Here is a 25,267-nt window from a genome sequence, read left to right as displayed (position 1 = left end):
CCACCTTCTCCTACCACGCGGACGGAACCCCGCACGGGCATCCATAGGCGCCCGCGCGGAAAAAATTGTTTGCCCCCGCCCTTTTTCCTCCTCTCCCACGCATCTCCTACCATGCTATCCTAACCTGCCTTGTTCGAATATATAACAGCTGCAGTACGAGTATCATCCAGCCTGCCCATCGATCATTTCGGAATATTCCGATAATGGACTGACTCGATTCACCCACGTACCGCTGTTAACCATCCGAGATAAACATTCATATTTTCTTCCATTTAAATCTTCTCATTTTATAACGATTAACAATTGGTTAGGGTGGGTTAGGAATTGGTTACAACGGGTTAGGATGGGTTACCAATAAGTTACCATAGATTAGAACAAGTTACCACGGGTTAGGTTGTTACCCGTCCGTTCAGATATAGGATGTTGGTACCCAGGGGGATCGACGGCGGACATCGTTTGGCAGCGAAACTTCCTTTTCCGTTTTCTCCTACGCTGCGTAGTTTCCGAGTTACGCGCCTCCAAAGAACCGACCAATCGGAGCGCAGCATTTTCATTTCCGTTGTATCTCCGGAACCACGGGTCGTAGATAAAAAACGGTAAAGGAAGTTTCGCCGCGGAATCCAGTCCCCTATCCATCGCGGCAATCGCGAACGACCCCTACCTGAACCGAACCTACCTTAAAAATTTGTGTCGAGCCATTTCACATGAATGGTCTCGCATTTTCACCACCAACCTTTCCGTAATACCGTCGACTACTCATTTTTCACATTTTCGATCAATTTTCTTTACGTAATGGACTCCCTGGTATCGGCCGAGATGTCAAGTTCCCGAATGGACATGGTAACGTTCGTCCGCGCGAAACATCAACAAACTGGGTGAAAAAAGTGCTGATACTTAAGACTTAATCAAGTGACCGTTGCCGAGGAAATGAAAACGTATTTTGACGAAAAGTCGTTTGCGAAAATTGATTGCTCTGCCGAGGAAGCTCGTACGGTACCTCTGTAGCACTGGAGTCGTATCTAAAGAGGTTAGCAGGAGGTTATCTCTAGACGTACACGATAGACGAATTTCGATACAGGCATGTGCTGCTGCAAAGTATTTTACATATTAGTATAGCATTTTGAATGTTGCGATAGATTATTCGAGTCGACACGAGTGTTAAGGCTTGTATGGTAACGGTATGATTTTCAACTTACGGTATAGATGGATATCGATGAGGTGCACAGCATCGACCCTTTTAAATGGAGTGCGAGAGATCGTTAATGCACGAGCGATCTTGAATAACAACTGTGGGAATGGGCAACTGTTTACGCAAGGCATCGTTGGATGATCTTGAAACGTGCGAAGGCCGTAATCGTGCGGATTCACGGAACAGAATCTTATCGAATCGGAGTGAAAATGCCAGTGCTACCGATGACTCGTCGAATCCATGTTTCAGATTCCCAACGACTGATGATATCGATAAGCTTGTCCTTGACTTCCTTGCAGTCATCAGATCGCTCGTCGACAAGTATGATTCCCTTTTATTGACGTAAGACATGGTATAAGATGTAATCGATATTTTAGTATCGTCGACGGCACGTATTTTTATGAACAGTTCACAGGAGCCACCTCCTGCCATGTTGACGTTGCGTGCCATTGCCGATAAGGAAGATGGTTGGATTCGAATGGTTAGCTCCATGGTCAATGTAGTACCGATGGATAGCCCAATGGGTCCTTCCGTTATAACTCTGCTGTTATACGACTGCCCTTTACCCTCGAAAGTAAGACACCGCCGTTTCCTCGTACCAGAGCTAAAATGCTACCTACTGAGCCATATAAAAATATCAAATTTTACATTAATAATATTTATACAGGACACGGTGTTAAAACTATCGCACATGTTTCAATCGTCCCAAAAAGTGGGCAATGTTCAAACTAGTGCGAGCCAACAGCGCAACATTTGTGTAGTTATGGGCTGTATTGCGGAGAAGATGGCAGGCCCTAACAGCATAGCGATATTATCTGATACCACCTTGGACTATCTCGTGTCGAATCTTGTAAGTCCTGAAAAGGAAGTCATGGCATACCTCTACATGCACGAGCGAAAATTCTAATTCTTTCAGAGAGACGACACCGATCCGTACGTGGCGCTACATTCTCTGATAGCTCTAGAAAAGTTCGCCCAAACAAGTAAGTGTTTCCTAAGTCCCGCAACTACTAACTTGGAGCGGCTTATCGAAAATTACCGATCAACAGGTGAGAATAAAGTAATGATTAAGAAGCGTCTGATGGCGGCGAAGCAACATCCGTTGCTAGAACTGGAAAAATGGGCTACCGAGGCTCATTACGTACGTCGACAAGTTGGCTTTTGTGCCCGGTGGTGTTTAGATAATTTATGTGAGTGTTACGATTCACATTGCACGATATTAAGATCGTTGCAACGAACGAATAGGATGCTCTACCGACAACTTTCTGATTTCAGTTTTAACGGAAGGCAGAAAGTATTCCCATGACACGGTCGATATGACTGGTATTCATGTGATGTTAAATACGAAGGACGTAAGCGAGTACCTGAAAATTTCGCCGAATGGTTTGGAGGTATTCTACCGGAAATGTGAAAACGACAGTCCTCCATCTAAGGTGCCGAGTTAATTAATCACAAATTCAATTTCCAGGCTCGCAGTGACGTGTATTCATTCGAAAGTGTGCGATGTACTTTTCAAGTAAATTCTGGAACGTGGTACTACGAGACCCTGCTAATTACCTCAGGAGTTATGCAAATCGGGTGGGCCACAAAGGACAGTATGTTCCTAAATCATGTAAGGCTTTTATCGAATCATCTATACCAAAAGCAAAACTGATTTCGTTCGATTTCTAAATGAATGTATTACGGATCACTTTTAGGAGGGATACGGTATAGGCGATGACGAATATTCCTTAGCCTGTGATGGCTGCCGAGGCCTGATATGGCACAATGCAAGGAGCGAACACTACGTGGGAAGTCCTTGTTGGAAACCTGGTGATATTCTTGGATGCCTTCTAGACCTAGAGAGGCGCGAGATAATTTTCTACATAAACGGGTTCCCCCTGAAGCCTTGGTTCCCAACGTCCTACGTAGCAAGGTGTAACCTCTTTCAAATCTGAAGGAAACAAATCACACTTCGTTGATATGCAACCATTCGGTGACACCTGATTAATCCGACGCCGATTTTAGGACTGGGTTCTTCGCAGCGGCAAGTTTTATGGCGTTCCAGCAATGCCTGTTCAATTTCGGCAACGCGCCTTTCAAGTATCCTCCCACGGACAGGGAATACCAAGCATTTAATGATCACGCCACATTGAACCCGGAGGATAGAGTTGTGCTTCCAAGACACATTTACCTGGACCAGTTGAGAAAGCTCAGTGTCAGAGAGGATTCCTGCACCCTGTGCTTCGACCAGAAGGCCTCCGTAAGGTTGTTGCCCTGCGAGCACCGGTGAGCATGGAATTCATCGTATCGCTTATATAAAGAAAATCCTTGTTGCCTCTTATAAATTAAGACCAGACATTTAAACATTGTACGCCAGCAATGTTAACGATTTATTTCTCCCTTTCAGAGGATTTTGCCAAACGTGTTCGAAGCAACTGGCCGAGTGCCCGATGTGTAGAGCTACGATCGCGGAAGTGGCGGAAGTAGATCACACATGACACTCGTGGAAAAAAGTAGCATCCGTCAGTATACACCTATCGGTTGTACTTTCCGTCGTCCGCGGAAGGTGTTACAAGATAATCATTAACGTAACGGTTAACCGTCTAGGATATATGCGCACCGTGCGGTCTATTAATTTCTTCTTCATCAATTGCAATACAGTATTTCCGCGGGGAGAAAAGGACTGTGATCAAAGCTAGATCGTGGCTCTGCTTAGCGAAGCCGTCACCAGTGGACTTTTCCTTTTTTAATCGACTTACTCGGTAGACCTTTTAAATCAACGTTGTTGCATTTACAATTTTTCCTTTTTATATTTTGTATAAACTGATTTTTCCCCGTACTCGCCGCCCTCCCCCCTTGGACTTGGTTGTCTGCGCGAGGAAGCGTAAGCAATGTACAAACTGGAGTCGTCGTGCGGTACCAGAGAGTGAGGATTGCATTGTACTTTTCTGTTCCACGTTATTAACGATTTTTTAAATATACAGCGAGAACCGGTACGAGTCTACGCTAGAATTCCCATGCTAGAGATACTACGTCTAATTAACTGGGATATAATGTAGCATAAATATTTAAATATGTATATGTCTACAAAGAAACTATTAAGTTTAAATAACTCGAATATATATTATATTCTTGGGAGGATATAAAGATAAACGTTCTAATGTTTTAACGCCCGTGTACTGTTTGCCACCCAGTCCATAAATAATGATCCCAGGAAGAATCGTAGACTCTTCGCTAGACTTCAAGATGGCGGCCGAACCTCTAGACTCATTTAGCTGACGAAGGATTCAATTTAAAGAAATAAGAAAATATACAAATGAAATTCGTCCCTTCGGTTCAGCAACTAGAAAATTGAGCAATTATCGATCAATCTCTGTTGGTAAGACAGATCAGTTTTTGTTGGTTAGTAGACACGAGCGTCGAATCATGGCGAGACCGTATCGGGGCTCAACCAGTAAAGTAGGAAGAGACGGTAACTCTCATCTCAGGTAACAGGTAAAGAAGGACGAAATGCCCGGCTACTTGCAGGTGTTGGAAGAATTTGGTCAAGCCGCGTTCCGGAGTCGCCATTTTGGCTGTTTCCGTGGTAACGAATGGAGTGTAAACGGAAGTCGCGCTCGTGGAATGTCAAAATCAACGTGCCGATGTGAAAAGTGCAAAAGTTTCGCTAGCTGAATTAATTGCAGAGGTGCAACATCATCGCAGCATGAGAGCTCATCCAACATGGGTGGACAAGGTCCAGGATAAAACGGAGCAATGGTAAAAATGAAAATACGTGACAGTCATGAGTGCTAACAATGAGACCTTAACAAGTGTCCAAACGTCATTATCCTTTTTTCTTTAATCCCTAATCAATGTATATATTATCGTTATCCCTGATTTCATTAAATGTCGCTTATTTCCTAGTATATACGACTTGTGTTTCAACCCAGACGGCACGCAACTAGTAGTTGCTGCAGGTCAGCAAGTGCTCGTCTATGACACCAGTGATGGGGCATTGATCCAACCCCTTAAAGGTACTCAATGTAACTTTATAATCCGTTACCATGAACGAAAAATAAAATCGAAAATTTCAAATAAATCCCCAGGCCACAAAGACACGGTCTATTGCGTCTGCTACGCCAAAGATGGGAAGAAATTCGCGTCGGGCAGTGCTGATAAGAGCGTGATAATATGGACTTCCAAGCTGGAGGGAATCCTGAAGTACTCGTAAGTTCGGGTCGCAAAGTCAATGCAAAGGTTTCGTTCGTTTCAATTAAGAAGAAAACGAAGACTTGGTAATTTTATATAATTTTTCGATAAAACACTACCCAGGCATAACGAAGCCGTGCAATCCATGCAATTCAACCCAGTTTCCCACCAACTTCTAAGCTGTTCCCTGTCTGACATCGCATTTTGGTCTGCGGAGCAAAAGGCGGTCCAAAAGCATAAATCCGGCGGGAGAGTCAATTGTTGTGCATGGTCAAAGGATGGGCAATATCTGGCCATTGGACTCGCATCTGGTTACGTGTCGATAAGAAATAAGGTTCGTTCGGATACCTTGAACCTCAGTCGGAAGAAAGGTATGCCTGAAAATGCACGAAAAACACTTTCAGAACGGAGAAGAGAGAACCCGAATCGAGCGACCTGGAGGAACGCCGGTGTGGAGTTTGTCATGGAGTCCCTCACGGTTTTATAATTATTTTTCCTTCCGATTGTTGGTAAAATTGGAAAGTGTCAAGCCTTGAAATTTTGACGTTAACTCGTCATTTTCAGAGAGGAGTCGACAGACGTCCTGTGCGTCGCGGAATGGGGTGGCACTCTGTCTTTTTACAACGTCGCCGGGAAATCGATCGGAAGGGACCGGAGCCTAAACTTCGTCCCTTTAAGAGTTACCCATTTTCCCGAGGGCCAATATCTCCTAGTCTGCGGCAGCAATAAGCAATGTTTATTAATGACTTTCGACGGCATCCAATTGGCGACTGTCGGGAATAGTTTTAATTCCTGGGTCTGGAGCTGCGCGGTGCACCCGACGTCTTCTCACGTGGTAATTGCAGGATGTGCAACGGAGGAATAATTTTCATCCCCGCACTACTTGAATTAACGGAAAATAAATTAACATTTGCCAGGCAATAGGCTGCCAGGATGGGACCATCACGTATCTTAGGCTATCATGGAGCATAGTGCACGGACTCTACGGGGACAGATACGCATACAGAGAGAACATGATCGACGTTATAATCCAGCACCTAATCAGCAATCAGAAAGTGCGGATCAAGTGCAAGGACCTGGTAAATAGAAAACCGATAAATTCAATTTCTAACGTACGACTTGGAATTAAGCAAAACCACATTGATTTGCTTCCAGATTTGCAGAATCGCGGTGTACCGCGACAGACTCGCGGTGCAATTGCCAGAACGTGTGATAATATACGAGCCCATCGATAACGGGGACGGGATGCATTACAGAATACGCAAGAAATTGGCGCAAACGTTGAATTGCAATTTGCTAGTAGTCACGACGAATCATTTGGTACTCTGCTTGGAAAGACGCCTGCAGAGCATGTCCTTTTCCGGCGTCATCGAGAGAGAATGGATCCTTGATGGACACATAACGTATATCAAGGTGGCGGGAGGTCCTGCAGGTCAAGAATGCTTAATCACTGGTTTGTACCGAGCTTGACGTAAGAAATTCATTTCAATATCTATACAAACGTGAATATCGACTCGACTGAAATTCCAATTTCAGGATTGAAGACGGGCCAGGTGATGAGGATCTACCTGGACAACCCCTTTCCTGCCCACCTTGCAAAGGTGGACGGAGCAATAAGGTGTCTAGACATAAGTTCCACGAAAGAGAAGCTGGCAGTGGTGACCGAGAATGGTGTATTGTCCGTCTTCGATTTGCATGCGGAAATGAAGTTAAAGGAGTTCCAGGAGGTGACCAGCGTGGCTTTCAACAGCGCCTTCGAGGACATGCTGTGTTTCTCGGATCTCACTCACCTGGCGATCAAAGTGGGGAATTTCAACGAGTACAAGCAGAAGTTTTCGGGATTCGTGGTCGGACACAATGGCTCGAAGGTTTACTGCCTGAATGGGTCGACCATCGCGACAGTGGAGGTGCGCGATGAGACGTTGCCCTAGACTAACCACCATCGGTGTAATTAATTAGCTAATCGATTGATTTCATCCCCTATCCAGATACCTTTGTCATCATCCATGTACCAATACCTGGAGCTCGGAATGTTCGACGAAGCATACTCCATAGCATGCCTAGGAGTCCCGGAAGCAGACTGGCTCGCCCTTGGAATCGCAGCTTTGGACAGTCTAGAGTTGAACACAGCCTACTCGGCGTTCGCGAGGATCAAGAAGCTGAGGTACATCGAAATGGTCTCAGAAGTCGAGGAGAAGCTGAAATCGGGCGAATGGGGCCGAGAGGCCTGCATGGCCACTGCAGCTGCGGCGATGGGCAGGCTGCGAGAGGCGGCGAGACTCTACCAGAAAGCAGGACTGCAACAATGCGCTCTGCACATGTACTCGGATCTAAGGATGTTCGACATCGCCCAAGAATTCGTGGCCAGTGGCAACACGCAGGTAAAATCATTCGCAACTCCACGGATTAATTAAAAGTGATAGAAAATAATCCCTCTCTTTAGGATCGCACCATCCTGTTGCGTCGCAGGGCAGAGTGGGCGAAGAGTCTGGGCGAGCCTCGAGCAGCTGCGGAAATGTTCCTGGCCGCAGGTGATATCCAGCGGGCGATTAATATAATCGCCGAATACGGCTGGGTGGACATGCTCATCAAGGTTGGCAGACAATTGGACAGGGCCGAGCGGGACAGTTTGTCGACGATTGCGAGGAAATTGCGACAATTAGGCGCCACCCACGGAGCGGCCGAGATCTTCGGTCGCTTGGGGGACGATCCTGACGTTGCCGACGTCCTGGTCGACGCCCAAGCCTGGCCAGAGGCTTTCGAACTTGCCGAGAGGAATCCAAAACTGAAACCTCGGGTTTACGGACCCTATGCCAGATGGTTGGCCGAGACTGGTCGTTTCTCGGAGGCGCAGGAAGGTATAACTCCCGATTCCTCAAATGTGAACATTTCATCATGAATTCGTGCCCCTTTATTAGCCTTCCAAATGGCGGGGCAGACGGAAGAATCCACGGTGGTTCTGACGACCCTGGCGAAAAATGCAGTCATCGAAAAGAGATATCGAGATGCCTCCTACTTCTACTGGCTCCTCTCACAGCTGAGTCTGGATATGAATAGGTCGGAAGAAGAAGTGAAGGCTACCGTTCAGGCATACTCTGATAAGGCTGATATCTACTACGCTTACCATGAAGTGTACAAATACCTGGTGAGACCGTTTATAATTTCGTTGGTGAAAGATCTCGGTTCTTCAGCGTATCGCTGAAAGAAATTTTTCTAGAAAAATGATCTACGTGTATAAATTCTAGGAAGAACCATTTACCTCGTTAATGCCGGAGGCTCTGTTCAACATCTCGAGATACCTCCTCATAAAAACTCAAGGGGTCCAAGTGGAAGGCGTATCGAAGCTGACCATTATTTACGTCCTTGTAAAACAGGCTCGTTTACTTGGAGCGAACAAGCTGATGATGCAGCTGCTGGAGCGGATGAGGGGAATGAAGATTCCCAGTCACCTTTTGGCCCAGGTCGAAATCTCCACCCTGGCAGCGCGGGCGAACCCCTACAGAGACCCTGAAGAGTTGCTGCCCCTTTGCTACCGGTGTTCCACCTTCAATTCCCTACTTCCCGCCAGCAACGTCTTCAGCAACTCCTGCGTCCAGTGCGGACTAAAATTTCAGCATTCCTTCGTTATGTTTGGTAAACATCAGAGTTCTTAAAAAAAACTGCATCAGCACATCTATACACCCAAATAAGAGGGATTATCTCCAAAGTATATTTATATCTCATATCTAGAAATTCTGCCACTGGTCGAGTTCGAATTGGAGGAGAACATCACCGACGAAGAGGCCGAAAAATTAATAGAAGAACCATTGCCGCCCTCGGAGAGCTCCAACAGTATAGATCAGCTGACTCTGGCCGACGAAGAAGCGGATTTATTCACCGCTCGTCTTATGCGATACGAGGTAGAAGGTTGCATCCTTGCTGAAGTCATTCAAATGGGACCGAAATTCATTTCTTTCCCTTTATTTTGGAGAATAAATTAGGGGGATCAACGATAACCGTTGGCCGAGGAGTATTGACGAGTATGGAGCCATCCACCGTTCTGATAGCAAAATGGCCAAAGCCCTTCAAGACGAGATATTTCCGCAACCTTCTGCCAGACCTACAGGTCACGTTATGCAAGACCTGTCTCAAAGTACGAATCGATTAACTCTTCGGCGTCTTACGTGAAAAACATCTCATGGAATACCGTTTCAAAGTGCCTTTTTCATTTCAGCTATTCCACTCCGACGACTACGAATTAGCGCTGCTAAGATACGGACACTGTCCCTTCTGTCGAACTCCCAACTCCACGACTCAGAATATTTAAAAGTGCAATTACCACGTACTGATCGTACCCTCAATTACCAGTGAACTCGATTCAACGGAGTTCCTCAACTGCGAGTACTCGAGCACTCGCGTGATAGACCCAACGTCTTCTGGTTCTCTTTTATCCAACGTAGTGTAAGCCATTGTTGAAGAAACGTAATAAATTGATAACAAATACGAATTTTCGGAATATTTCAACCGCTTCTTCCTGGGACTGCAACGCGTTGAACCCTCGGCCCAGTTCCAAGGCAAATGTCTCTCGGTTTTCGCAGACAGTTACGTCAACGATGCGCTTCGAGTTTTCAGAGGGCTGCTAATTGGCGAGGAGCAGTTATGCAAACGTCTACCGTTATGGAGATCTTGAGGGATGCGAGGGACCGATGATACAGATCGGTTATGCAGTCCAGACATGTTCAGCTTCCTGGTGGTTCTGCTGGTCATTGCTTCCCTGGTGTCCGGTGAGGTTCCCTCCTGGGAACAAACCCTGGGGGATGGTAGCACTTCCGGACAGGCTGAAAATAATCCTCTCTCCACCCGCCAAGGAAGATGTAAGTTCAGACTTAAATATGTCTTCCGTCGATTAAACAGAAGAGAAAAGGGATTAAACTCACTCCTCGATTCGCTATGATCCTTTCCCATGGATCAGAAAATATTCCTCGAAGATCATTCCGTTGCACATCCCTCGGGGAGTTCGATGCTCCTCAAGGCTTGACTTCTCAAACCGAACGTGCTCTTCTGTCTGCAGTTTTCCCCCTCTTCAGCGTGGTGCGCTTCAAGAACTCCGAGTGCTCCGGAAGTAGCAACATCAATGGAACCTGCTTTACCAGAAGAGAGTGCTCGAATTACGGTGGAACACCCTCGGGTACTTGTGCAAGTAGACTTGGAGTCTGTTGCGTGTGTTAGTATAATTTCCCCAATATGTTTTCACCTATTCGCTGGACTAGCCTGGTATTTTTTTTACTCTCTTCAATCATTGCAGTTCAGAAGACTTGCGGGGCATCGACGAACGTGAACAACACGTACTTCATCAACCCGAATTATCCAACGACGTACAACGGGGGTGAGCGTTGTGCACTTACGGTGTATCGTTGCAATCCGGACATTTGCCAAGTACGCGACGCTTTCAGAAGACCGTTTATAAATTGAGTCAATTCTAAAGTACACTAGAACTATTCTATCCGTCTAGCTGCGTCTAGATTTCCTCGACTTCAGTTTGTCGCAACCAAATGTCAACGGGACCTGCGACAACGACTTCATGTTGGCCACCGGAGGCGCATCTTCCGTTCCACGAATTTGCGGAGAAAATACGAATCAGCATGGTAAGTTGTTTCCGTGTATTAATTAATTAATTCATTAAGGTGGTAAATGTTAAAGTTATTACAGTGTACGTTGACTTCAATGAGGCCAATCCAATCACGATATCGATTGACACGAACGCGGATTTCTCGTTTGAGAGAAGGTGGAACTTAAGGATACAGCAAATACCCTGCGATTCTCTGTGGCGCGGTATGTTTAAAAAATAATTTCTTATTGTTAACAAATTCATGTTTTATTTTTTAAGCGTCTGTTGTAGCCCCGAATGGATGTCTGCAGTATTACAGAAGTGTTACCGGCACGGTGATGAGTTTCAATTACGGAACTGTAGTAAACCCTAGAGGTAAAGCGAATGTCCTAGACATTTATGCGATCGATTTGGAAAATCGAGCTTAGGGAACGAAATTTTCTTTCACAGCGCCGATGCAAGGGACGAGGGAGATGGCAAATTTAAGGTACGGAGTGTGCGTAAGAATGGCTCTGGGGTATTGCAGTATCGAATGGTCACAGTCGGACAAAAATTCGTTCACCGTTTCTGGAGACACGGGGACTCTCGATACAACTTATATAGGTAGACAATGATCCAGTGAAATTACGATCATTGTTCGTTGAAGTCTAAAGAAAAATTGGTGCACTCTTTACAGGGACCGAATTTGCCGCCATGTCTGGTACGGAATGTGATAAGGATTTTGTGATAGTACCTGATCCCTATGCGAATGGCACAGCTCAGATCGTCGATCGGTTTTGTGGTAACGGATTTACAACAAAAATTAGTGAGTACACGCGTTGAAAATCCTTTTACGGATAAAATATCCAGCATAGATAATACAATTAATTACGGAAAAGGATTAATGCTCATTTTAGGCAGCCTTAAACCTTTCGTGCTGTACGTGGTGACTGACGCCGACGAACTACGAGATTTCCAAAATCGAGGATTTGTCCTGATGTACAGACAATTAGCATGCGCTGTATAAGTCACCGGAAAGAGAAAACGTCGAAAATATTCTTGTTAATGCTAGGTTTTATTGATCTTATTATTAAAAGTAAATAAATCCTTTAAAACTATCTACCCTGTTAAGAGTGCACTACCGGCGTGTGAATCGACCTTTTCTTTGACTGCATTGAACCATGTTCCTAGACTTGTGTGACTTAGTAAATCATTGAAGGCTTCGCAGCCTTCGATACTCTTTAATACCCCATACATAGCCAGGTCTGAAAGATCCGGATTGTCTCCCCCCATAAACACTGTTCCTCGATGCCGAATGCCCTGCATCCAATGCCTCGCTCCGTCATAGAGCGATTCCCGGACATCGTCTTTCAATAGGTGTTTTCTTTTTAGTCGTTTAGAAATCAGCCACATGGCCCATGCTCCAACATTAACCATAACGCTTCGCTCCCATGCAGGAAAATATTCCTCCCATCGGCCGATCTGAAATATACTTTAGATCACAATGTTATTCTTACTAAAAACAGTGGCTATCTATTCACTGACTTTGGAAAACCAATTGAAGGTTTCATATGCTTCATCCAATGTTCGATAGACATTCGGAGACAAGGTGTGAACAAATACGTCATCGGCCCATTGTCTCCATTTTCGCTCCTCCCTGGTTGCCAACGTTATCATCGATTAGATCAAGGAAATGCTTTACCCAAGTTCAGAAAGCACTAAACTATTTCTTATGCAATGAGTAGCTTTTTAACATAACGTTGTCAATTACTTGAATAAAATGGGGAACAAATTCGTGCGTAAGCCTCAAGAACTTAATTACTTGGATAAATTGTTTAAACAGGGAATGTACTAAACTTACACAATGTCATTCAATGTTCTATCCTTAGGTATAGGGCCTTGATACATTAGGAAATACTTGTTCACTATTTCGTTCTTGAATTTGCCTTCCTCATCGTGCATAGAAACGGTAGGATAATAATGAACAAGGTTCTCGACAGGGCAAGACTTGTCACTTAAATATGACGCTAACAACGATATAATCATAGAACTATCCGTCAAAGGTTGATAGCCACCGTTGACTTTTGTTAGTAAAATTGGTACTTTTCTATACGGTGACCACTTAATTTCGTGTCGAAGTACAGGATTTACCTCAACGATATCGTAAGGTATCCCGTAATAGTCTAAGAAGGCTCGTACCTAAACAGGAGTTTAAAAAATGTATACGCTAACTTTAAAGTATGATCGCCGCTTCTCTGATCATTACCTTGCAGCAGAAGGGGCAACTTTGGTACTGAAATAAAGTTAGTTTCAGACCCGACGTATCTACCGTAGAGATAACCTAAAACCATGACATTTATAACATTTCCCTCATCAGAATAATAAAATAACTTGTCTAAAATCCTCTCAGGGGCAGACAAGCTGATTAACAATGCAACACAACAAGCAAGCTTCAAAACATTGGTACGTCGATTCGCAAAAAACTCAATAAGAAAAATAACTCAATTACCGACGATCGGTACCTTTCTCGACACTTCAACCGGCGGCTTGTACTTTATCTTTTCGATGACCGACGAGGAGCCCTCCAAGGCGAAATTCTGTCTCGCCTGGTTAACCTGTTTGTACCAAAAACTTGCAGCGGCGACCACTCCAACGCCAGCACCGTAAACGCAGTATTTCAAAATACTCCCGTGAACTTTCGGTTGGCCTGCCACCGTTCGAAAACATCTCATAAATCTCGCTCCTTGGCACTCGTGCTTGATCAGTAACTTTCCGCTTCTTCTAAGCTCCGAAAACTTAAATATGCCGGCCATGTTCTCCATAGACAAAAGATGGTATCTCCATCGCGAGTGCGCGAGCTCTTATCAGAAATTCGTTGCACCGCCATTGGGGGCGAAAAACAGTGAAAGCTAACGTACGAAACCAGAGGGCAGCACAGGATGCGATCGCGCGACCCTGCCCGTGAGCAATCTCCCAACTCATCTCTGCTCTGGGTAGCATAGCTTAACGCACTATTGCGTGCACATGTGCATACGTATGTACATACGTACATACAGCATACATAAAGAAGCATTAAACCGATATTTTACCCAGCAGCGAAGTATGACGGATCTCATTTGTCATTCTGCCCCTAACGCTGCGAGTTTACATTTTTAATTTGTTTGACAAATAATTCTACATTGATAGCAGGTTTAATTGTGAGTTATTTTTAATTGTTTCCTTACTTCCCGTGTAAAGGTGTGATATCCACTCTTTGATCCAAAGTACAGAGACGTCAGGAAGCTATGATTTTTTTCCATTACAAAAAATTCAAACTATTAAAGATTTGTCTTTGACCATCGGAATGCTAAATGCTTATCTTGTACTTTGGACATGGGTGAGATTAAAATGAAGAAACTTCTCTAGTGGAATGATAATATCTACTTAATTATTTACTATTTAGAGAATTGAGTGTGTTATGTTTTAGATAATAGCAATTTGTACTGATAAGGGAACTTTATTGTGGTATATATCTTCCGATAATGTTGCACACTATAAACAAGGATTTGGTACCTATAAAGGCTCATTACTTTTTATATAATGCTGGTAAGTATTTTTAATGTATCACATCGTTTTGTAAGATTTTAATATTTTATATGTGGATTATGAAAGTGAATAAGCACGATTCTGTTATGCAAATGTGCATTTATGCTTCTTTTTGTTTAAAGCCACAGGTCCAATTGTGCCATTTTTACCAACAATTGCAAAACAGTTGGGATTTTCTGGTTTTCTAGTCGGAACAATGTATACCTTGCTACCGATCTCAGGGTTAATAGCTAAACCCCTCTTAGGTGGACTGGCTGATAAATTCAATCTACACAAGTCCATCTTGCTGATATTCCAAGTTTTACTTGTTATAGGTTTCTCTATTATATACTTTATACCAGAAATAGAAAGTAGTGCAACTGCTTACCTAACTTGTAACAAGGAAGCCTTCATAGAAATTTGTAGTAAAAAGGGCTTTTCTAATGGAGTCTTAAGAAATGTGATATCGTCAACAAATGTCAATTTAGAATGTCAGGTCAGTTCGGAATCTCAAGTGTCTAAAATATTCCTTTATATTTGAATAATTATTTATTGGTTTTCAGTTATCTTGTAATGCATCCACAGAAATCTATGAAGAATTGTGTTCCAACTGGCGTGCCGTACAGTTCTGTGGCGTGGCCAAACAGAATGTATCAGAAGGAACAACCTTTAATTTTACTGCTCAGTTTAATGTGTATGAGAATTTGCAAGTAATTATCTTCTGTGAAAATTTAGTAGATGCCATGTCTGTCATCTTAATATTCTTTTATTCAGTTAAAGTTGTGTTAATAGTGTCTAATAATTATGATTTAAAAATCAGGAAGGATCTTGCATAGACGTACGCGTTCGCAATGTAACATTTTTTGATGGCATTATACATAAACCATTTTGTGAGAGACACATAAGACCTAAGTGTACGATTGGTTGCAAAAATGTGCCAGAAATGAGTCACCTTTTGAAAGAGGCAAGTCAGGATGAAAGCAACTCGCAAGCATGGACATATCAATTTCATATATATCTATGGGCAGCTGTTATAAGTTGGATCGGTATGGCAGTGGTAGTTAGCATCGGGGACACAATATGTCTCAACATACTTGGTAATTGTGGATTACCTTATACATTAAAAATATTAACCCTTTGCACTCGAGGGTGCCTCTCAGACACCGCTGGCAACTGGATTGGCAAAGTCCTCGAGTGCAAAGGATTAATCCCATGTTCAATATACCCAGTATTCGAGAAATCAATTTTTGATGGAACAGGTGAAGAAAGAAAAAGAGAATACGGGAAGCAGAAGCTATGGGGCAGTATAGGATTCGGAATTTTTGGAGTACTTGCCGGATATCTGGTGGACGTTTTTAGTCGAGGCCATGCCGAGAAGGATTATTCCTGCATTTTCTTCATAATGTTAACAGCGATGATACTGGATATCATAGTCTCGGCGACGCTGAGAAAGGTAATGCAGAATCTTTGATTTATCAGATACCGGGATTCACGTCCTATTTCGTTGCTACTACTAGGGACTCTGAAATGGACAGGTAATGGAGAAAAGTAGTTTTATTGCAGACAAGTCCGGAGAGATCTGAGGACGAGCCTTCGGTCCTGTGGGAATTGTGGTCCGTTGTACAGGAAAGTAGAGTCTTGGTGTTCGCATGGTGGTGCATTGGCTCTGGCATGTGCACCGCAGTAGTTTGGAATTTCCTCTTTTGGTACATCGATGATTTAGCTACTCATTCCCGAGTGACGTGGCTGAAAACTTTGCAAGGCTTGCTCATAGGCATTCAGTGTTTCGTCGGGGAGCTGTCTTTTAACTTTGTATCAGGTGCTTTACTACACAAACTTGGCCACATCAATGTTATGAGCATCGTGCTCCTCGTCTACGCAATTAGGCAAGTTCTAATCATAGGCATATTGTTAATTTATCATAATTGAATATATATTCCTTCGTAGGTTTATGTCTTACAGTCTGATAAGTAATCTATGGATATTCTTGTTCGTGGAAGTACTCCATGGACCATCGTTTGGCCTTTGCTGGCCAACAATGGTATCTTACGGTGACAAGGTAGCACCCTCTGGTACCAAAGCAACCATGCAGGGGTTTGTCGGTGCTGTTTTTGAGGGCATCGGTGAGCATTTGTCCCATACAATGAAACTATTTAATTTCTAAAATACTTACAACACTCTTCTACATTCATTCTGTCTCAGTTGATACAATTCTTATTTAATCTGAGACATATTTTACATTCCACCGTTGTGACAGGTGTGTCGAGTGGTAGTTTTATCTGCGGTTGGTTGATGGAGAAGTATGGTGGAGTGGTTGTACTTCAAGCATTTTCGGTTGGTTCTCTCGTGTGGCTCAGTATTTATTGGATTCTTCACTTATTGCTCCGACAAGCCAAAGTTAACCCCATTCACCAAGGCCATAGTCGTAAGTACAAAATACCCCAATTATCGATCGATCATAGATTAGGTCTGTAATGCATGTAATAAAGAATGAAGTTTTATCACACAGCTTTGAATAATACCCAATGCACGTCCCATCATTCGCTGCTTCAATGGCTGCAAAGTGAGGTATACTTTCGCTGTGATGAAAGTGTATCGAAATAGATAACAAATATTTCCCCCCGTTTAGTCAAAAGTGCGGCTCAATGTATATAAATTTTTAAACAAATTTACATTACTTATTTTAATAACATTTCATCAGTCCTCTTCGCCAAAGAATGTTCGCTGGCACTTTGATCCATTTTTCTTGATTTCAGACTTGGCAACCTACGCCACTCCCAATGATGCGATCCTCATGACCATGAGTCAAGAATTGCAAACCTATTAACACCTGGGGAAGAGATCGTTGGGTTCAGTTCAGTACAGTTATTATTACACTAATTCACACGCCAGCTTAGAATTTAGTTAAATGAAGTATACAAAAAATCAATATCAGTCATAACGACCCGGTCAGTCATATTAGGTGTTTCCTAATTTCTCGAAATCTTCACCTCGCTTCTTGGACTATCATTTTACCCATTTTTAGGTAAATGAATCTTCACAATTTACTTCTTCTTTGTAGGACCATCCCTCGATAGTGTGGCGGGCCATTGAGATTTTTTTTTAGCAAGCACTCGCAGATATGCGATTCGCGGCAACTCGATGCAACACTTGCGAATTTACCAATCGCGCAGTACCTGTACCTACGCATTGGTAAATCAATACGCTCAGTATTATGCAGTACTATTGTTGTACGCGTATATACGACGTTATACGCGACAATACATATTAGTTCGTTTTTGTACCAACGACCAGAAGGCTTCGACTCGCGGTCGGAGAAAAATAAAGAGAGCCTATAAAGTTCCATTCCTGCGTTAACATTTCCACATTTCATGGATGGGTCATGAAATTGGGGACGGGATCGTGCCCGGGATTGCTCACAAAATATCTCAACTTTTATTAACGTTGAATTCGTCGTGAATAAGCGTCCGATCGTAAGGGCCAAGACTGAGCGCCGCCCTCGAGGTAACCGATTGACAGACGATCATGCATTGAATCATTACATTTGTTTTTCTTTATCCCACGGATCGTGATTATTCTAATAATTATAAGCTACCGAGAAAAAGTCTCTCCGTGGGTCGCCGACCCCCGACCTCGCCGAAACATATGCGCAATTATCGAGGAAATAAGCAACGGCATCCAAGGCCATAACCATCGGCGTGTACGATCGCCCCTTTAATCAGGATTCATCGTTAATTTTGCGTTAGAAAATCCCAGCGGAATACAAAGAGATCGACTTTCTCTAGTTTCCAATTGCCTTAGCGTTAAAATATAGCTGGCAAACATGAGTAATTCGAATACTATGGTTTTCGGTTGCAACTGGATCTGAACAGCAAGCAGCCGCGCCATGAAATCGGCACAGAGTTTCACGTGACATTGTATCGATAGACCTCGCAAGTACTTAAAATCCACACGATTTGAAGTCGCTATAGGATATTAGAGATACAGCAGCGACATTCCAGGCTTGCGGGGTGTAGAACGCTCAGTGCATAATCACAATCCCCGACAACCTTGGGTCTGCAAAATCATTATCGCAGCTACACCCCTGGAGCTTGATCCTACGGTACATATTTTCGGATTAACCAGCATCGCCTCGTCGCGGCAATTGGAAACTACGATTGATATATAAGAAACAGCAACAAGTTCCCGTTCCTTTCGTCCAAACGTGTAATTCCTAGTCCCTACAATTTCCTCACCCCCCGTTTCGCCCCTGAACTGAAATCAGCCGAAGGTAAGCTCGGCGCTTTAGAAATTGGACTCTCGATGACTAAATCGCTAGGATAATTATTTTACAAATTCTCACGTAAAACGAGATGCAGACTTCACGAAGTGGGATCGTATAAAGCCCATCGATCTCGATAAGGGTCGACATACTTCTTGGGAATCTCCGACCTTGAAAAGACTGTCAGACGACTAAGGCTAGGTGAAACGTGAAAACGCGCGGCCTAATATAATGTATAATTTATTAACCACTCGAGGCATTAATTTCGCCCTGTTTCAGGGGTCATCGATGATTCGTGAGTAACGGGCTCGACGACAGCCTGAAGGGTTTGCGGCTTCCTCGGAATCACAACAGTAATTCGTCGCGATCCCGGAGGTTAATGGCATAGCTATAGTTTTTGTCGATCAGACTTGATCTCTGCAGAACGTACGCTCAAGCTGGACAACATCCGCAACGCCATAGCAATTGGAAACTACGCGTGAAACCTAAGAACCCGTTTCTATCGCTCGAATGCCTTATTCGCGTGTCCTGCAACATCAAAGAGGATCTCATTGAAAGCGCTCTCTCAGAAATAGAACGGTCGACGCTTTGAATTTCGAGCCCTCGGTTTGCGAGTTACCTGAGAGTCTCTTAACGAATCTCGCCAGGAAAACTGGAAGCGGACATCGCGAAGTTAGGCTCAGTGCTGGCCGGACGATCGCCCGATAGTACGGGATCTAGCCGGCGGTGGTGCCTCGGTCGTTCGCCGGAGCAGCGGTCTCTCCTCGACCTCGGAGAAGACGACCGCTCGACTAGGGCGAAACCAAAGGAAACGACGTGTGCTCGGTTACGGATATAGAGTTCTCGATCAGAAATCAGATTTCGACATTCAATCCTGCTTGGGTGTCTGTCGCTGACCAGTGCGCAGCGGGCTCGGTGTCGGCTCGACAATGGCCTGAAGATTCGGGATCTCGCCGCCAGGGTCGCAGCAATCGTTCATCATGATCCCGGAGGGGATGATCGCATGGCTGCCGTCGCTGGATGAGGCCAGGCTCGTCGACAAGGGGGGCGATCTCTCTTTGGGCGAGGCCGAGGAGGTTACGTTAATGGTGGCCGTGCTGGTACTACAGGTGGCGGCCTCCAGGCTACCATGGAGCTCCAAGATTCGCGTTTGCAGGACAAGGTTGATCTCGACCTGGGCCTGGTACTTGGACTCGACGGCGTTGAGCTCGGCCTCGTGCCTCTCCTTCGTGTCCTGCAGCAGCCTCTGCTGATCGATTAGCTGGGACTCCTTGCGGGTCTCTCGGGCCTCCAATTCGACAAGGCGCATTCTCAGTGCCTCGATTAGGGACGCCCGCGAGTCCAGCTGCCGGCGGAGATCTGGAAGTATTTTCAATTACATATTATATCGCGTGATTTTTTAACAGCCTGGTAGATGGCTCAACGTGTAACAAAATGACTCACTGGACAATTCCTCGGCATAGGCTCTCTGTATCTGAGCGGCTTCCTGGCGAGCCATCGACATGGGACCACCGGAACGCTCTCGTAGCCTCGACTGGGCCTGCGTTTCAAAATACGATTACGAGTTTGGCAACCTCTACTTCATGGAGTCCTAAATATATCTAAAAGGGCATGGGCATCACCTCTCCGAGGAGGAGAAATTTCTTCTGCACGGTGTCAAGGGTGCGCTTGAGCTCTTCACCGCGATTCGCAGCCTTCAGGGCATCTTTTAGCTGATGTGCTGCGTCGAAGAGCGCCGCCTCGGCGCTGCGCGTTTCTCGCTCGCAGCTCGCCAGCTTCTTCTTCTCCTGTTTGATCTCCAGCTCGAGCGACTCCGAGCGCTCCCGCAGTAGTTTGTTCTGCTGCTGCTCCTCGACGCACTGTTTCATTCCCAGATATCAAGGAAACTTTGTAAGTAGGCGTTAAGTATCTTGAATTAAAAATGCAAACGCCGAAGAAAGGAACTAACTTTGGACTGCCAATGGCGTAGAGCCTCGGCGTGGCGCTCTTCAGCCTGACGAGTCTCCCTTTTGTTGCGGTCCAGCTCGTTCTTCAGGTTCTCCAGCTCCTTCTCCACCATCCGGAGACGGTCCAACTGTGGAACGCATCAATTAGCACCTTCTTGATGTGGGCGTTATTTTTAATTATCCAGAATAAGCAGTATAAATAATTGCACGGAGCTCACCAAAGCGGAGTTGTGCTCTTCGAGAGCTCGCGAGTCCCTCAGCTTCCCGATAAGCCTCCGATTGCGCTCAGCATGGACCTCCCTGCGTTGACGCTCGAATTGCAATTGCATCTGCATTAACTGTAGTTGCTGATATATGCCATTACCGTCCAAGCCGTCCTCCTCGCCGACTTCCTCACTGGCGTCTTCGTCTAAGCGTCTCCGGTATCTTGACTTCACGTATAGCGTTTCTAAAAAAAAATCAGCGTCGTTAACAGCTACCATTGATGCTATTAATTATACACGAATCAGGACTCACTAGATTTATTAGGTTCGTTAGAAACTACGTTTCCGGTGCGCGCACAAGCCTCCACGTAACGATCCAGCATAGAGCTTGGTGACAATCTGGAGTCGGATGAGTTCTGCCTAGATGGATGCTCCGAGTTCTGATTCCGATGGGTGAAAAGTCCCAGTAAGAGATGCTCGTAGGGCACCGTTTCGCAGGTTTGCGTAGCTGCTTCCTCCATGCACTTTGCCTCGGCCAGACTGCCCACGCCTTCCTCCACAGACTCCATTTTATTCTCAACTTTCATCTCGGGACAGGACTTGGTCCTACGAGTCTGTGACACGTTTACAAAAATGTCGTGCGTATTAAATACCGTCGAGTTTCATTTAATTCATCATCTCGTCTCTTTACCTTGCAAGCAAAGTGCCCATACTGGCAAATCACCGAGGGCTGACACTGGGAATAAAACCGAAGTCTCTGCACGGTACTGGACAAATCGGCCAGGACACCCTGACTGTTTGCCTCGTCGTAGGACTCGGTTCTCAGATCGGCGAAATTAGACCCGTAGGCCTGGTTACCAGTCTGAGAATTAACGATCTCCAGGACCTGCAAAGTTGAATAATTAGAGTACAGTTACCATTACGAGTCTAACTCTCAATTGGACTGTTGGTAATAATTCTCGCAACCTCTTGGTCCTCTTGCCAGGAGTCGTTCTTCCCGTCCTGACTCAGGTCGACCTCTTCCGTCCTGGTGTCCGGCTCGACGTTAACCGGCGACATTGTTTGCGATTGCTGGAGAACGGTTTGGCGTTCGGCGACGAGTCTGTTGATCTTCTGGGATAATATCGAATGCGAGTCACCGCCGCCTCCCAGTCCAGAAACGGCGAAACCGAGAGACGTGGGATTTGTGGACACAGGAGTCGAGGGTCTGGAGTTGGTTCCCAAAGGACCATTCCCGAACCCTCCTAGAGCGCGAACCGCGGAAGAGCCCACTGGTAGTTGTCTGGTAGACAGCTGCCGTAAGTCCTGGTGAACAAATAAAAAAGGATTAGTTTACACACTGTAGAACTCATTTGTAATTCAAATCACTGTCCAGCTTCACACCATGGCTACGTTAATTTTGTTCAACATGTATATATGCATCGAAGCGAAGAATAAGTCTGCGATACCTTGACCGGAGTGGTCTCAGGGGTAGCTTCGACTGCAGCCTCTGGAGGTGAAGTGCCACTTCTGGCAACGTTATTATTCGCATTGCTGTTGGGAGTAGATGGAGTAGATCTGGGTTCATGTGTCGAAGTTTGAAGAGGAGGTGGACTGTTCGGAGGCATCGCCATGCTTGGTGACCAGAAAGTATCCTCTTCGCCATTGGTCAGTCCTCCGGTGGATGAATTAACACCAGTGGAGTTGACAGCAGGATAGGCTGTGGGATGATCTGTATAAAGAAAAGAGGAAGAAATAAATACCGCTGTTATATCGCATTTTGCATATGGGAAATGTGTTTCTAACCTAAAATCGGAGTGAAACGGGCGTTGGAAGGGACGGTGACCTCTTCACGACACCTGTCCAGAGCGAAACGACCACATTCCGCCACTACGTCATGGTGTTCCATTCGCTTCCATCTGTAGCAGATTTAAATTTGATAGTTAATGTCATTTTTCTGACTGGACTGGATTATTTCTGGCGGAAAATGTACTAACAAAGTTTCGACATGGAGAGGGAGTTTACCTGGCAGCTGAAGTTTCCGTTTCCTTCGAAGCGGTGACTAGTAATGGATGCATTCTCACCGAGTCCAACATTGGTCTCACTGTGTGTGCAAATGTGGTCAGTTGATCGTGTTGTACATATTGCTGTCTCAGGTATGAAATAAAATTGCATGGATACATAGCATATAGCCTGTGGAATAGACTATACAACCCGACCTGTAATATAGATTTCGTTAATACAAACCGTGACGTAGACTGCAATAAATATTTAGTGAGGTTATAACAGTCCTTACTTGAAGATGCAGTAGATACAGATGGTCTTTGTCAATGCCAGCCAGACCCGAGACTGAAGTTAAATTAGTTGAGGAAGACGACAGCGATTGATGATGATAATAAGAAGCTAGGCGTCCAAAGACATCAAATATTTCGTAGAGATATGGCCCAAGGGCTGCTGGTAGCATCGGCAAGAGTGTCACTAACAGAAGAAGCGCGCTCATCAAAGACAACGTATCATTCTCCACCTGAGAAAAAAAACGGTTACTGTCTTTCTTTATTAATCGGTACAGAAGTAAATAATTATAAGTACCTTTAACAATTTTAGCAATTCTCTGAAGAGCGTGTGACTTGCAAGCTTATATAGCCAGGTGGGCTGACGTCGAGCTACATGGCCAAGTAACGTCAGTGCTTGTACCCTTTGCCCTTGACTGCTAGCCTTCGAAAGAGCCTCTGTCAGCCGATCTAGTAAATACTTATCATGTGGCTCTCGCACACCTGCTAGAACCTCGACAGCTCTTAGAGAATTTGTGGAGATGTAGTAATCGAACAGACCATTTACCAGCCAGCTGTCTTTCGCTATATAACAAAAACACGAGATTAGAACAATGTCATGGAATGTATAAATTTTAAAGTAACTTTTAAGAGAGATTATATTTTATATACACAAAGAATTAATATTATTTAAATTGTTTACTTGATAAGAAATGGTCGTGGAACACTTTTTTGATTTCCTCGACATCAACTAATTTGTTAGACTCTAATAAATCAAAGAGCTCAGCCACTCCTGCATTGGTAGTCATGTTGAAAGTTGAATGCAACAGAATTCTAAGGCGTGATCGGTCCTTTGATCAGAAGGTAAACGAGGAAAATGGTTGTATTGGGGGACCGAGCTTCTGGGCAGCCATTTGTCAGTCGTCATACGAGACTGGGATCGTATGGAGGGACACTCTCGATGCAGCCCCTATAATATAAAATTATTTCATATATTTAACGAATATACAATTTTTCAATTCATGGTATAAAAAACCCAAAGAACCTGATAAATCAATATAATTTCAACATCCTATTAGACATTCTGAAATATATTCCTATCAGTATAAATCAGTAAATCTCATAAAAACACCATCTACTTATATCAATGTAATAGTGAATAAGTGATAAGAGTAAGGACCACCAAAAATTGGCACGATCGAGTCCCGATAAGTAGGATATTCCCAGTGGCTGCAGTGCTCTCAGGCCCTAAAAAAAAATAAAAGGACCCCCCCCAATACCACCATTAAAAGTATACTGGATCAAGAATGGAAATTCCTATAACGATGAGTCCTAGCTGGGTCGATGTCGAAGGCATAGTCCAAGATTTGGCAATTCCTAAGGAAGACGTTAAGGCAATTGGATTGAAAGGTCTTTATGTACGATATAAGAGGTACCGTCCAACTGACAGTGAGCATTTGGTTTACCGCATAAAAAAAAGTGTCGACCGCTCGCCGCAAAGTGTTAATGAGTGAGAGACAGCGAGAGTGATGTAGGTTAGGAGCGTTCACGGTTCGCGCTCGTGCGACGCGCAACCCAGGAACGCGCGACGACTTTCCGACTCTCGCGAGATTTGCAAAATTAACGAAAGAACTTACCCCAGTTGCATCGAGAGTCGGACAGATTTCCGCAAGGCCTCTGTCGATGGCGACTGGTTGCGGCAGCTGGCGGCGCTGTTGTCGCTTTTCGATATTTTTTCGACCCACGTGACCTCGGCTAACTTAAGACTGATTTAAACTCTGAAGTGAATCAAAGAATTCAGAAGTCTCCATAGACAGAGATGAGTTGGGAGATTGCTCACGTGCAGGATCGTGCGAACGCATCCTGTACTGCCCTCTGGTTTCGTACGTTAGCTTTCACCGTTTTTTGCCCCCAAGGGCGGCGCAACGAATTTCTGATAGGAGCTCGCGCACTCGCGATGACGGTATGTACCATCAACCAGTCGCCGTTGGCGGCTCACGTACTCGTGATGGTAATACCATGCGGCAGTTGACGGTGGTGGCTTATCTACGCTTACCGACACTGCACGCTTTTGATGGAAAAAGGAAAAAGGAAAAAGGCGGCACGTTTGAATTGT

The 25,267-nt window shown here is 44.7% G+C and overlaps 6 protein-coding genes across 9 annotated transcripts; 4 read left to right on the top strand and 2 right to left on the bottom strand.

Moving 5' to 3' along the window:
- The first annotated feature begins 173 nt into the window (after positions 1-173).
- LOC105699259 (RING finger and SPRY domain-containing protein 1) lies at positions 174-4,333 on the top strand. The gene is made up of 11 exons (XM_012424121.2): positions 174-1,027; positions 1,204-1,510; positions 1,598-1,763; positions 1,857-2,039; positions 2,106-2,172; positions 2,239-2,379; positions 2,465-2,580; positions 2,658-2,801; positions 2,887-3,104; positions 3,197-3,457; positions 3,579-4,333. Exons 2-11 carry the CDS (start codon positions 1,296-1,298, stop codon positions 3,667-3,669), a joined length of 1,602 nt encoding a protein of 533 aa, XP_012279544.1. The 5' UTR covers positions 174-1,027; positions 1,204-1,295; the 3' UTR covers positions 3,670-4,333.
- Positions 4,334-4,745: 412 nt separating this feature from the next.
- Positions 4,746-9,803, top strand: LOC105699050 (intraflagellar transport protein 122 homolog). The gene is made up of 16 exons (XM_012423751.1): positions 4,746-4,930; positions 5,078-5,187; positions 5,260-5,380; positions 5,486-5,696; positions 5,767-5,840; positions 5,927-6,197; positions 6,280-6,441; positions 6,518-6,815; positions 6,899-7,269; positions 7,351-7,743; positions 7,806-8,220; positions 8,281-8,507; positions 8,608-8,995; positions 9,092-9,261; positions 9,333-9,494; positions 9,576-9,803. Exons 1-16 carry the CDS (start codon positions 4,878-4,880, stop codon positions 9,666-9,668), a joined length of 3,519 nt encoding a protein of 1,172 aa, XP_012279174.1. The 5' UTR covers positions 4,746-4,877; the 3' UTR covers positions 9,669-9,803.
- Positions 9,804-10,076: 273 nt separating this feature from the next.
- LOC105699263 lies at positions 10,077-11,977 on the top strand. The gene is made up of 9 exons (XM_012424129.2): positions 10,077-10,215; positions 10,413-10,565; positions 10,647-10,777; positions 10,854-10,986; positions 11,051-11,173; positions 11,241-11,324; positions 11,400-11,552; positions 11,626-11,754; positions 11,846-11,977. Exons 1-9 carry the CDS (start codon positions 10,077-10,079, stop codon positions 11,953-11,955), a joined length of 1,155 nt encoding a protein of 384 aa, XP_012279552.1. The 3' UTR covers positions 11,956-11,977.
- Positions 11,978-11,984: 7 nt separating this feature from the next.
- On the bottom strand, positions 11,985-13,824 carry LOC105699262 (prostaglandin E synthase 2). The gene is made up of 5 exons (XM_012424128.1): positions 13,451-13,824; positions 13,195-13,269; positions 12,790-13,127; positions 12,474-12,585; positions 11,985-12,410 (listed from the first exon to the last, which is right to left on the bottom strand). Exons 1-5 carry the CDS (start codon positions 13,748-13,750, stop codon positions 12,048-12,050), a joined length of 1,188 nt encoding a protein of 395 aa, XP_012279551.1. The 5' UTR covers positions 13,751-13,824; the 3' UTR covers positions 11,985-12,047.
- Positions 13,825-13,955: 131 nt separating this feature from the next.
- LOC105699197 (major facilitator superfamily domain-containing protein 6) lies at positions 13,956-17,835 on the top strand. 3 transcript variants are annotated; one of them, XM_012424016.2, is made up of 11 exons: positions 13,956-14,125; positions 14,402-14,513; positions 14,636-14,988; positions 15,056-15,202; positions 15,313-15,589; positions 15,752-15,945; positions 16,056-16,378; positions 16,440-16,615; positions 16,750-16,917; positions 17,249-17,346; positions 17,554-17,835. In XM_012424016.2, exons 2-10 carry the CDS (start codon positions 14,450-14,452, stop codon positions 17,317-17,319), a joined length of 1,773 nt encoding a protein of 590 aa, XP_012279439.1. In that variant the 5' UTR covers positions 13,956-14,125; positions 14,402-14,449; the 3' UTR covers positions 17,320-17,346; positions 17,554-17,835. The 3 variants fall into 3 exon arrangements, with proteins under 3 accessions (XP_012279439.1, XP_012279437.1, XP_023289061.1); XM_012424014.2 differs by having other exon boundaries at positions 14,395-14,513; XM_023433293.1 differs by lacking the exon at positions 13,956-14,125 and having other exon boundaries at positions 14,156-14,513.
- Positions 16,852-24,887, bottom strand: LOC105699196 (hamartin). 2 transcript variants are annotated; one of them, XM_023433292.1, is made up of 17 exons: positions 24,789-24,887; positions 23,855-24,121; positions 23,471-23,736; positions 23,178-23,405; positions 22,907-23,100; positions 22,688-22,800; positions 22,351-22,613; positions 21,869-22,207; positions 21,594-21,788; positions 21,216-21,516; positions 20,918-21,147; positions 20,702-20,827; positions 20,376-20,612; positions 20,197-20,293; positions 17,483-20,112; positions 17,166-17,322; positions 16,852-16,961 (listed from the first exon to the last, which is right to left on the bottom strand). In XM_023433292.1, exons 2-15 carry the CDS (start codon positions 23,958-23,960, stop codon positions 19,622-19,624), a joined length of 3,186 nt encoding a protein of 1,061 aa, XP_023289060.1. In that variant the 5' UTR covers positions 23,961-24,121; positions 24,789-24,887; the 3' UTR covers positions 16,852-16,961; positions 17,166-17,322; positions 17,483-19,621. The 2 variants fall into 2 exon arrangements, with proteins under 2 accessions (XP_023289060.1, XP_012279435.1); XM_012424012.2 differs by having other exon boundaries at positions 17,171-17,322.
- Between the last annotated feature and the right edge of the window lie 380 nt (positions 24,888-25,267).

Source organism: Orussus abietinus, unplaced genomic scaffold (genome assembly GCF_000612105.2).
Source record: "Orussus abietinus isolate OABI.00-Male unplaced genomic scaffold, Oabi_2.0 scaffold639, whole genome shotgun sequence".
Classification (NCBI taxonomy): Eukaryota; Metazoa; Arthropoda; class Insecta; order Hymenoptera; family Orussidae; genus Orussus; species Orussus abietinus.
The sequence above is the reverse complement of the archived record's forward strand: the minus strand, read 5'-3'. Positions and strand labels throughout refer to the sequence as shown.

Coding starts and splice junctions, on each gene's coding strand:
- LOC105699263 (XM_012424129.2), top strand. CDS start 10,077: ATGTTCAGCTTCCTGGTGGTTCTGCTGGTCATTGCTTCCCTGGTGTCC. Junction 11,325..11,399: donor AACTGTAGTAAACCCTAGAG/GTAAAGCGAATG, acceptor TTTCTTTCACAG/CGCCGATGCAAGGGACGAGG. Junction 11,553..11,625: donor TCTCGATACAACTTATATAG/GTAGACAATGAT, acceptor CACTCTTTACAG/GGACCGAATTTGCCGCCATG.
- LOC105699196 (XM_023433292.1), bottom strand. CDS start 23,960: ATGACTACCAATGCAGGAGTGGCTGAGCTCTTTGATTTATTAGAGTCT. Junction 23,101..23,177: donor TGTATCTACTGCATCTTCAA/GTAAGGACTGTT, acceptor TCTATATTACAG/GTCGGGTTGTATAGTCTATT. Junction 20,294..20,375: donor AATTTCTCCTCCTCGGAGAG/GTGATGCCCATG, acceptor TTTGAAACGCAG/GCCCAGTCGAGGCTACGAGA.
- LOC105699197 (XM_012424016.2), top strand. CDS start 14,450: ATGTTGCACACTATAAACAAGGATTTGGTACCTATAAAGGCTCATTAC. Junction 14,989..15,055: donor ATGTCAATTTAGAATGTCAG/GTCAGTTCGGAA, acceptor ATTGGTTTTCAG/TTATCTTGTAATGCATCCAC. Junction 15,946..16,055: donor TCTCGGCGACGCTGAGAAAG/GTAATGCAGAAT, acceptor GTTTTATTGCAG/ACAAGTCCGGAGAGATCTGA.
- LOC105699262 (XM_012424128.1), bottom strand. CDS start 13,750: ATGGAGAACATGGCCGGCATATTTAAGTTTTCGGAGCTTAGAAGAAGC. Junction 13,128..13,194: donor GTTGCCCCTTCTGCTGCAAG/GTAATGATCAGA, acceptor ACTCCTGTTTAG/GTACGAGCCTTCTTAGACTA. Junction 12,411..12,473: donor CCTTCAATTGGTTTTCCAAA/GTCAGTGAATAG, acceptor AGTATATTTCAG/ATCGGCCGATGGGAGGAATA.
- LOC105699259 (XM_012424121.2), top strand. CDS start 1,296: ATGGGCAACTGTTTACGCAAGGCATCGTTGGATGATCTTGAAACGTGC. Junction 1,511..1,597: donor ATCAGATCGCTCGTCGACAA/GTATGATTCCCT, acceptor TTTTATGAACAG/TTCACAGGAGCCACCTCCTG. Junction 2,173..2,238: donor AGAAAAGTTCGCCCAAACAA/GTAAGTGTTTCC, acceptor ACCGATCAACAG/GTGAGAATAAAGTAATGATT.
- LOC105699050 (XM_012423751.1), top strand. CDS start 4,878: ATGAGAGCTCATCCAACATGGGTGGACAAGGTCCAGGATAAAACGGAG. Junction 6,442..6,517: donor GGATCAAGTGCAAGGACCTG/GTAAATAGAAAA, acceptor ATTTGCTTCCAG/ATTTGCAGAATCGCGGTGTA. Junction 8,996..9,091: donor GCATTCCTTCGTTATGTTTG/GTAAACATCAGA, acceptor TCTCATATCTAG/AAATTCTGCCACTGGTCGAG.